General features: G+C 36.7%; 1 protein-coding gene across 1 annotated transcript in view; it reads left to right on the top strand.

Annotated features, from left to right (window-relative positions):
- The first annotated feature begins 3,198 nt into the window (after window positions 1-3,198).
- LOC102805117 (ileal sodium/bile acid cotransporter-like) overlaps window positions 3,199-13,339 on the top strand; it is a 64,559-nt gene continuing 54,418 nt past the window's right edge. Inside the window, exons 1-2 of the mRNA XM_085503014.1 lie at window positions 3,199-3,770; window positions 11,724-11,883. Of these exons, the coding sequence (XP_085359140.1) occupies window positions 3,304-3,770; window positions 11,724-11,883 (627 nt within the window). The 5' untranslated portion in view covers window positions 3,199-3,303. The remainder of the gene's footprint in view (window positions 3,771-11,723; window positions 11,884-13,339) is intronic.

Below are 13,339 nucleotides of genomic sequence, written 5' to 3'. Positions count from 1 at the left end.
AGTACGCTTTCCGTGCCTGTACCTAGTTCTGAGGTAATGGATTATATGGAATTCCCGGGGAGGGACTATACGAAAAACGCTACACCGGGTTTCACGAAGGAAAACATCCATGGGTCAGAGGACGTTTCAGTATAGAGGGGTAACCCTATGGAATAACTTGCCATTCCATATCAGAAATTCAGCCTCTTTAGGCATTTTTAAGAAAACCTACAAAATTTATCTGAGTGAAAAATTTGTTGTAAATGGCTCAAGCCTATAATATGTATATTGTATTTTTTGTCCCTACAGAGGGCCCAATGAAAATTACTTTATTGTATATTGGCCTACCCTCTTTAAATAAAGTGTTAAATAAATAAATAAATAAAGGCGCGATATATTCAGCGATGTTCCATACGACAAACATTTGTTAAACCTGTTTTTCAATCTCGCTTTAACTGGGTTCAGTTTTCAGTGCTCTACTCACACAGCTAATTAATGTGTTGTGAACACTAGCGTTGTGTTCGAGAAACTATAACTTATCTAGCTGATAACATTTACACGTAGAGATACCAGATTCGACCCAACACATTACAGATAGTCCAGCTTTATTCATCGAAACGGTCAGCTGAGCTCACGCCTCGCTACCCTCTTCACTTCTGTTTCTCTCTTACAAAGTCTTACAAACTATATCATAAATCTTTTAGGCGTGGCAGAGTAAACACGCGATCAGCCAATCGCTGCAGTCGTTGAAACGATCACGTGATTACCATGGATGTGCAAAGTTTCCACAACTAAATACAATTAGTAAACAATCTATTTATCAAATTCCTGTAATATATGTGTATATAATCTCCACCCTAAACATGTTGTTGATTTTAAACAATAGTGCAACGGCGTGTGAGCCAAATGTACGTATGTGATGACATTAGTAACAAATGTAACACATTACCACAAAATCGTAGCGAGGCCGATTGGACCTGCCTCAACAGTTTACAGTTTATATCACGAATCATCTTGTTTTTCATCCCTAATGAATGAGCCCCGTTCTCGCGAGTGATTGGTTCTGACAACTGAGATACCATGATTATGGATGGGAGGCCCAACATTTCCAAGAATGATCTGACCTCGAAAACATTTTCTGGTTTAGTTCACGAATACATTTTATGTGATTGTCGCCACAGTGCACGCCGTCTTTATCAAAATTCAAATTCAAAAAAGTGTGCATTGACATCCAGTTTACCGAATATTGTAGTAGATCGAGTTTTCATGCCTTTCCCATTGTGATGCAAAATTGGAAGCCCTTTCGTGTCTACATATGCACCCATTATCAGTGCAATAAAATTGGACTTACCCTTGGCGTTGGACATCTCCAAGATGTGAGCAGTATATTATTGTGTTCACAAGAACTGGGTATATTGTTTGGCATTAGTTATTTTCTGGGTTATCATAATGACATCATCGTGACGTACGCATATTTGGGTTACATCATGACGTTGCAACCTTGTATAGGATCGGTAACTTTCATGTTTAAAGTAGATATTATAAACATAAATTACAGGAATTTTATAAATATATTGTTTACTAATTGTATTCAGTAATTATGCGAAGCACATTTCTGGTAATCACGTGATTGTGTCAACGACAGCGAGGGGTTACCTCCAAGTCAGCTGACTGTTTGGATGAATAAAGTTGGACTATCTGTAATGAACTGTGAATGTGTAGTATTCCTTTGGGTCGAACCTGGTATGTCTGTGTGGGAGTGTTAACAGCCAAGCGAGTCAAAGTTCCCTGAACACAAAGCTCACAAAAGCTCCATACTAAAAAGCCTCTCTCATTGCTCCTTTCATGTAATAGAACACTTGAGTCGGTACATGCACAAAATAACTGTTTCTGCTTTACCAGTATAACGTTTGAGAAATGTTATTGCTCACACAAATAATGTCACATATTGATTTATATTAAACACTTATTAAAAGATAAATGTAAATTTGTTTATATGTAAATATTTAAATTTAGATCTATTTTTGTTTCATAAATATTTTGACTGGGTCACCAAAATAAACAGCTGTTCTGTTGATGAAAACACCCAAAACCAGAAACCAGCAATTTAAAGCGCGGCAGTCGTCGTGCCGCGTCCTGTTCGATATGGGACTCATGGCGACGTTTACAACGCTTGTAATATACCAGGGGAGGGGAGTTGCATGACACGATTGGTTGAAATAATCAGCTCATTTGCATAAATTAATATTCATGGATGAACAACTCTTCTTTTCAGTAAAGGTGATGTAAAGGTATTTTTTGAGACATGTTTTCGATCAGACTCCAGCTAGTATGCATTTCAAGGAACCACAGTGTGTGTGCATGCGCAGTTTGAAATGAAACAGTTTTGAACGCAACAAAATCACGCGTGGAACTCGGGCTCCAGCAAGATATTGTGGCGTCAAACTGGTTGTCAGTTGAATTGTTTTGCAATATACATCATTCTGGAGCCTGTATTTGTCTATAAAATGTTTCTAAGTTTTGTTGAGGATTATTCTGTAAAGAAATTGCTGAAATTATTTCATCTGTTCATGTATGCCTTTATAATTTAACAGTTTTCTTAACAGGACTTTGTAAAATACTATACTTCATATTCTTCTTAAAGATTATCAAAATAATCAGTGATAACACACATTAATGATATTATTGGATAGAACTGTTATTTCACGGAGTACATACAGGTATGGGCAAAACATGGTGATTACTGCCCTCCGCGGCGATAATTGCAAAGAATACCACAATAAAAGTGAGTGTTTCACATAAATGTTTTGACTACTACGGAATTGAAATGATCAAAAGTCAAGAGTCTGATCTGAAACATACAGTTTCCTTGAAACCCCCACCCCTGCAGCGGCGAATGTAATAGTGTAGTATTTCTTTCTCAGTTGTTGGCATCGTGCCAAAATGTGCTGCAGTATAATCCTGACTGCCACAACCCGTAGCTTTCTCAATACGTGTTCCATCTGTTTTTTTTTTGTTTGTTTTTTTGGATGATAAACCTCGCAGTTATAATTACATAATAAGAAAAAATAGCAACAAATACTAAAATGTGTTATACAAAGACATGATTTGTAGGTGCTGTTGAACAGGCAATGTGTAAATATAGCCCCTCAGGTAATGACCTACTCCTCCGAAAATACAATGCACTATGCCGGCCGTTCTAAAACTGTTACACGGTATTCACTTGCACCGCACACTCACTGTTGGATAGATGTGTCCTTATGCATTAATACATTGCTCCGTATTCTGAATATGGTTTCACTTTAATTACGTCTAACTATCAGAATGTGGACTAGCACGGGTGTTTCCATTGTGGGACAACTTTTCCACGTGCTGGTCATGTTTGGGTCAGTGTTGCTGTGCACAAGTACCAATGAAAGTCATTCGGCTACCGCATCACCCGCGGTGTATTTCCAACCGGTCGAAATTTTGGAATTAACGGAAGGCAGCGTACAGTCGATATTTGTGGAGCACACAAGTCTATCAGAGAATATGACAATGTTCGTAGAAGCTAGTGACAGAACTATCGTGGAAGTCATTGACACTATGGTCGATCTTGACAAATATGCAACTCCGGACATAACCCTGGGTAATTTCACGAATTCGACCAATCCTTCTTTCCGGGTCCGCGGATTGAAATTAGGCAAGACTAGTCTGCGGTTTAACTTTCGCAGAATGGATGGTGTTAAACTTTCCTGGAACGATACACCAGCAACATCGGACTACCCTCTTTGGGTAATACGCAGTACAAGGTAATTATTTGAACCGCAGTTCAGATCAAAATTTACTTCATGTCTGACTAACTGATGTCTGACAGTTGTGTGTGTACGTACCCACCACCTTCCATGCGCCATACAGGCAAGGATCTGGGGATGCGCGTGTCACACCCTTGAACTTTGTTGGTCTGCCCCTTATAAAGAACGCCAACAGTGGATGTCATCCGCTCGTTTGGAACATGTGTGTACAGACGGACATGAAACAACTATTAATAGCTCACCACCACCATACAACGTCTCGTTATTTCTTTCACAATAACTTGAATTTAATTAATTTCCTTTTTCCCTGGCGAGTCCCTTCACATAGTGTGACAGTTTTGTCATGTTCTGTCTGTTCGGATATATAAATCAGCTAGATATGTTATTTATAATCATAACAACAGAGTATTTCTACTTTATGGGACTATCACCAGTGTTATATAATTGTTGTATATAATAAGATTATCTGACTATGTTCCATTCAAAATGAATAATGTCAATGAATAGTGTCTCTGAATTGTGTCAATAATGTTTTTAATGTTATAGATAATATACTTTGTTTATCGTCTGATAAACTGAGTTTCGTCACAACGCGTAAATTACCATTTATATTTACGTTTACCATACTAGTATATTTATTTTTTAAAATATGATAACTAAAAAATGTAAATAATAACAATTAGATGATATGAATTTGCCATGTAGTGTTGCACTGTTAAATGTGAAAGTTAATCGTTGTCATGGCGACATCATGAGATGTCATACCATGGTTTCCGGTGCCAGAAGACGGGATGTAGATAAAGATGTGTGTTTAAAGTCTACGAACAATCAGGGTTAGAATAATATCAATAAACAAAACAAATAAAATTACAACTATTTTAACATTATAATTTATAAATATTATTAAATATAAATATATAAATAGTTGTGGACAAATTTATATGGACAGGAATTGGCTTTTCCTGAAGAGCTCTGAGAAGCATAGTGGAGGAAAGAAATAACCCGCACACGTAAATGTTCAATTACTAGTAGTCGTCGTCCTGTTTGTTTGTGTTTACGTGCTTACTTAACTTGGCGATGTTTTTCGTTTCCTTCTCAGTCAAGTGCGAGTCTCGGTAGCAAATATTGGCTGGCCATTAAACATTCGGATGGGGAAATTAACTATGCAAAATATTTAGCAACTTACAGATTTCCATATGAAGCTGTATATATATTTTTTTTCTGCAATATTTTTCTCAGACTTATTTTTGGTTCAACTAGTATACGGGTATTGTTGGCAAATTCTCTCACCATTTCTAATGGTCAAAACATTTGGTTGCACTGCTTTTATAACTACCTGTACAGTATTTTTTTATTTGTGAAATGACCGTATGTAATGAAATAATAAAAGATATATTTCCTCGAAAACACGCAACACCAATTCAAATGTTAAACCTTTTTAACAGAACCCACGATGTTAACGCGTCTGTAATTTCCACAAACGTTATTTCCTGAAAGTTAATTAATTTTGTCAAATAATTGACAGTGTGGTTCTTATTGCGTCATATAGTATGTCTACGTCACAACTATATATAAATACTGATTCACATTGCTACATATAGTGAGAACTCATTTCTCAAATGCGTTCTGTTTCTGCGGTACATGGACAAGATATAAATCGAGGCATCAGTAAGAACGACGGCTTTTCGCATTTGTGGAAGCAGGTGTTTCCCTCAAATTCTGAGTGCTTTTTTACACAGTTGGCTGATTAAGACTGATTGTTAATTACACTATGTTAATATATTTAAGTCGTGCTCTACATGTCAAACAAGTTCCCTAGTGTATCATCCGTATGTTTAACCAAGCTGGCATGCACACAATAGCAAATGTCGCCAAATATAGGAGGTGTCCGTGCTATGAATCGGAATATAAGTATCACTTCGTACCATAAATAGTGAACATATAATCTATCTACAGCCAACCAATTAACAAGTATATAAATGGCGAAAGTTGGGTTACCGCGAAACACGTTTTTTTTGTTATTTTTGTCATTTATACACTCGCATAATATTTTATGTTATTGAAAAAAACAAAAATAAAAGACTGTATGCAAGTCTACATATCGGCATATCTCACAGCATTGACTTACTCATTACTCAACAAGCGCCTAACTTCACAGCTCATTGCATCTACTCATCATATCGTCTAACTACATAACATATCGCCGAAATACATATCACTCAACTACATGGCATATCGCATAACCACACAACATATCACTCAACTACATAGCATATCGAATAACCACACAACATATCACTCAACTACATAGCATATCGAATAACCACGCAACATATCACTCAACTACATAGTATATCGAATAACCACACAACATATCACTTAACTACATAGCATATCGCATAACCACACAACATATCGCTCAACCACATAGTATATCGCATAACCACACAACATATCACTCAACTACATAGTATATCGCATAACCACATAACATATCACTCAACTACAAAACATATCGCATAACCACACATGTCACTCAACTACATAGCATATCGAATAACCACACAACATATCGCTCAACTACATAACATATCGCATAACCACACAACATATCACTCAACTACATAACATATCGAATAACCACACAACATATCACTCAACTACATAACATATCGAATAACCACACAACATATCAGTCAACTACATAGCATATTGAATAACCACACAACATATCACTCAACTACATAACATATCGAATAACCACACAACATATCACTCAACTACATAACATATCGAATAACCACACAACATATCATTCAACTACATAACATATCGAATAACCACACAACATATCACTCAACTACATAGCATATCGAATAACCACACAACATATCACTCAACTACATAACATATCGAATAACCACACAACATATCACTCAACTACAAAGCATATCGCATAACCACACAACATATCACTCAACTACATAGCATATCGAATAACCACACAACATATCACTCAACCACATAGCATATCGCATAACCACACAACATATCACTCAACTACATAGCATATCGAATAACCACACAACATATCACTCAACTACATAGCATATCGAATAACCACACAATATATCATTCAACTACATAGCATATCGAATAAACACACAACATATCACTCAACTACATAGCATATCGCATAACCACACAACATATCACTCAACTACATAGCATATCGCATAACCACACAACATATCACTCAACTACATAGCATATCGCATAACCACACAACATATCACTCAACTACATAGCATATCGAATAATCACACAACATATCGCTCAACTACATAGCATATCGCATAACCACACAACATATCACTCAACTACATAACATATCGAATAACCACACAACATATCACTCAACTACATAACATATCGAATAACCACACAGCATATTACTCAACTACATAACATATCGAATAACCACACAACATATCACTCAACTACATAACATGTCGAATAACCACACAACATATCACTCAACTACATAACATATCGAATAACCACACAACATATCATTCAACTACATAACATATCGAATAACCACACAACATATCACTCAACTACATAGCATATCGAATAACCACACAACATATCACTCAACTACATAACATATCGAATAACCACACAACATATAAATCAACTACAAAGCATATCGCATAACCACACAACATATCACTCAACTACATAGCATATCGAATAACCACACAACATATCACTCAACCACATAGCATATCGCATAACCACACAACATATCACTCAACTACATAGCATATCGAATAACCACACAACATATCACTCAACTACATAGCATATCGAATAACCACACAACATATCATTCAACTACATAGCATATCGAATAAACACACAGCATATCACTCAACTACATAGCATATCGCATAACCACACAACATATCACTCAACTACATAGCATATCGCATAACCACACAACATATCACTCAACTACATAGCATATCGAATAACCACACAACATATCACTCAACTACATAGCATATCGCATAACCACACAACATATCACTCAACTACATAGCATATCGCATAACCACACAACATATCACTCAACTACATAGCATATCGCATAACCACACAACATATCACTCAACTACATAGCATATCGCATGACCACACAACATATCACTCAACTACATAGCATATCGCATAACCACACAACATATCACTCAACTACATATCATATCGCATAACCACACAACATGTCACTCAACTACATAGCATATCGCATAACCACATAACATATCACTCAACTACAACACATATCGCATAACCACACAACATGTCACTCAACTACATAGCATATCGAATAACCACACAACATATCGCTCAACTACATAGCATATCGCATAACCACACAACATATCACTCAACTACATAGCATATCGCATAACCACACAACATATCACTCAACTACATAGCATATCGCATAACCACACAACATATCACTCAACTCATAACATATCGAATAACCACACAACATATCACTCAACTACATAGCATATCGAATAACCACACAACATATCTCTCAACTACATAGCATATCGAATAACCACACAACATATCACTCAACTACATAGCATATCGAATAACCACACAACATATCACTCAACTACATAGTATATCGAATAACCACACAACATATCACTTAACTACATAGCATATCGCATAACCACACAACATATCGCTCAACTACATAGCATATCGCATAACCACACAACATATCACTCAACTACATAGCATATCGCATAACCACACAACACATCACTCAACTACATAGCATATCGAATAACCACACAACATATCGCTCAACTACATAGCATATCGAATAGCCACACAACATATCGCTCAACTACATAGCATATCGCATAACCACACAACATATCACTCAACTACATAGCATATCGCATAACCACACAATATATCACTCAACTACATAGCACATCGCATAACCACACAACATATCACTCAACTACATAGCATATCGCATAACCACACAACATATCACTCAACTACATAGCATATCGAATAACCACACAACATATCACTCAACTACATAGCATATAGCATAACCACACAACATATCACTCAACTACATAGCATATCGAATAACCACACAACATATCACTCAACTACAAAACATATCGCATAACCACACAACATGTCACTCAACTACATAGCATATCGAATAACCACACAACATATCACTCAACTACATAGCATATCGCATAACCACACAACATATCACTCAACTACATAGCATATCGAATAACCACACAACATATCACTCAACTACAAAACATATCGCATAACCACACAACATGTCACTCAACTACATAGCATATCGAATAACCACATAACATGTCACTCAACTACATAGCATATCGCATAACCACACAACATATCACTCAACTACATAGCATATCGAATAACCACACAACATATCACTCAACTACATAGCATATCGAATAACCACACAACATATCACTCAACTACATAACATATCGAATAACCACACAACATATCACTCAACTACAAAGCATATCGCATAACCACACAACATATCACTCAACTACATAGCATATCGAATAACCACACAACATATCACTCAACTACATAGTATATCGAATAACCACACAACATATCACTTAACTACATAGCATATCGCATAACCACACAACATATCGCTCAACTACATAGCATATCGCATAACCACACAACATATCACTCAACTACATAGCATATCGCATAACCGCACAACATATCACTCAACTACATAGCATATCGAATAACCACACAACATATCGCTCAACTACATAGCATATCGAATAGCCACACAACATATCGCTCAACTACATAGCATATCGCATAACCACACAACATATCACTCAACTACATAGCATATCGCATAACCGCACAATATATCACTCAACTACATAGCATATCGCATAACCACACAACATATCACTCAACTACATAGCATATCGCATAACCACACAACATATCACTCAACTACATAGCATATCGAATAACCACACAACATATCACTCAAATACATAGCATATCGCATAACCACACAACATATCACTCAACTACATAGCATATCGAATAACCACACAACATATCACTCAACTACAAAACATATCGCATAACCACACAACATGTCACTCAACTACATAGCATATCGAATAACCACACAACATATCACTCAACTACATAGCATATCGCATAACCACACAACATATCACTCAACTACATAGCATATCGAATAACCACACAACATATCACTCAACTACAAAACATATCGCATAACCACACAACATGTCACTCAACTACATAGCATATCGAATAACCACATAACATGTCACTCAACTACATAGCATATCGCATAACCACAGAACATATCACTCAACTACATAGCATATCGAATAACCACACAACATATCACTCAACTACATAGCATATCGAATAACCACACAACATATCACTCAACTACATAACATATCGAATAACCACACAACATATCACTCAACTACAAAGCATATCGCATAACCACACAACATATCACTCAACTACATAACATATCGAATAACCACACAACATATCACTCAACTACATAACATATCGAATAACCACACAACATATTACTCAACTACATAACATATCGAATAACCACACAACATATCACTCAACTACATAACATGTCGAATAACCACACAACATATCACTCAACTACATAACATATCGAATAACCACACAACATATCATTCAACTACATAACATATCGAATAACCACACAACATATCACTCAACTACATAGCATATCGAATAACCACACAACATATCACTCAACTACATAACATATCGAATAACCACACAACATATCACTCAACTACAAAGCATATCGCATAACCGCACAACATATCACTCAACTACATAGCATATCGAATAACCACACAACATATCACTCAACCACATAGCATATCGCATAACCACACAACATATCACTCAACTACATAGCATATCGAATAACCACACAACATATCACTCAACTACATAGCATATCGAATAACCACACAACATATCATTCAACTACATAGCATATCGAATAAACACACAACATATCACTCAACTACATAGCATATCGCATAACCACACAACATATCACTCAACTACATAACATATCGCATAACCACACACCATATCACTCAACTACATAGCATATCGAATAACCACACAACATATCACTCAACTACATAGCATATCGAATAACCACACAACATATCACTCAACTACATAACATATCGAATAACCACACAACATATCACTCAACTACAAAGCATATCGCATAACCACACAACATATCACTCAACTACATAGCATATCGAATAACCACACAACATATCACTCAACTTCATAGCATATCGCATAACCACACAACATATCACTCAACTACAAAACATATCGCATAACCACACAACATGTCACTCAACTACATAGCATATCGAATAACCACACAACATATCACTCAACTACATAGCATATCGCATAACCACACAACATATCACTCAACTACATAGCATATCGAATAACCACACAACATATCACTCAACTACAAAACATATCGCATAACCACACAACATGTCACTCAACTACATAGCATATCGAATAACCACACAACATGTCACTCAACTACATAGCATATCGCATAACCACACAACATATCACTCAACTACATAGCATATCGAATAACCACACAACATATCACTCAACTAGAAAGCATGTCGCATAAAGACTAGGACTGGATAGATAATGTTTGATGCCAATTTATTATTTTCTCTGTTGTTATTTTTTTAATTTCAGACTCGTAGACGTAATTTTCCCGTACGTCATTGTCGTGCTATTGGTTGTGAACACGTGTACCATGGGATGCAAGTTAGAATGGCAGGTTATAAAATCACTTTTAGTTCGCCCTTTGAGTGTCAGCATTGGTGCTTTCTGCCAATTTGTGGGCATGCCATTGGTAAGTATATATAGACATAATTATGCACATATGCAAAACGTAAGAAGAAATGCAAATTATTAACGAACTCAGCTATGAAACCCAATAGCTATTTCGTAATTTATAGTTACCTTATTCGTCTGTTATTCAACATGACCCTTTTAGCTGGTTTGCACAGTATACTCGTAGTAAGTACGTCCCATGTGTAACGGGTTTCAACACTCGGGTGTTACTTATGTAATGGGTTTCCACACTCGGGTGTTACATATGTAATGGGTTTCCACACTCGGGTGTAACATATATAATGGGTTTCCACACTCGGGTGTTACATATGTAATGCGTTTCCACACTCGGGTGTTACATATGTAATGGGTTTCCACACTCGGGTGTTACATATATAATGGGTTTCCACACTCGGGTGTTACATATGTAACGGATTTCCACACTCAGGTGTTACATATATAATGGGTTTCCACACTCGGGTGTTACATATGTAATGGGTTTCCACACTCGGGTGTTACATATGTAATGGGTTTCCACACTCGGGTGTTACATATGTAATGGGTTTCCACACTCGGGTGTTACATACGTAATGGGTTTCCACACTCGGGTGTTACATATATAATGGGTTTCCACACTCGGGTGTTACATATGTAATGGGTTTCCACACTGGGTGTTACATATGTAATGGGTTTCCACACTCGGGTGTTACATATGTAATGGGTTTCCACACTCGGGTGTTACATATGTAATGGGTTTCCACACTCGGGTGTTACATATGTAATGGGTTTCCACACACGGGTGTTACATATGTAATGGGTTTCCACACTCGGGTGTTACATATGTAATGGGTTTCCACACTGGGTGTTACATATGTAATGGGTTTCCACACTCGGGTGTTACATATGTAATGGGTTTCCACACTCGGGTGTTACATATATATTGGGTTTCCACACTCGGGTGTTACATATGTAATGGGTTTCCACACTCGGGTGTTACATATGTAATGGGTATCCACACTCGGGTGTTACATATGTAATGGGTTTCCACACTCGGGTGTTACATATATAATGGGTTTCCACACTCGAGTGTTACATATGTAATGGGTTTCCACACTGGGTGTTACATATGTAATGGGTTTCCACACTCGGGTGTTACATATGTAATGGGTTTCCACACTCGGGTGTTACATATGTAATGGGTTTCCACACTCGGGTGTTACATATGTAATGGGTTTCCACACTCGGGTGTTACATATGTAATGTAATTCAATAGTTTACGAACTAATTATGTACACGGTTTATGTCATGGGATATAAGGTATTTAGTCACATTGGTGACGTAATTAGGGTGACATCACCGTTGTGACGTAATTAGGGTGACATCACAGTGGCGAGGTAATTAATAACGTAATTAGAGAGAGCGATTTAATTTCGAAAAAAAGTATGGGATTATGATTAATCATTTAATAAAACAAT

This window comes from Saccoglossus kowalevskii, chromosome 8 (genome assembly GCF_978046115.1).
Source record: "Saccoglossus kowalevskii chromosome 8, keSacKowa6.1, whole genome shotgun sequence".
Taxonomy (NCBI): domain Eukaryota; kingdom Metazoa; phylum Hemichordata; class Enteropneusta; family Harrimaniidae; genus Saccoglossus; species Saccoglossus kowalevskii.
Note: the sequence above shows the minus strand (reverse complement) of the source record. Positions and strands in the feature narration are given on the sequence as shown.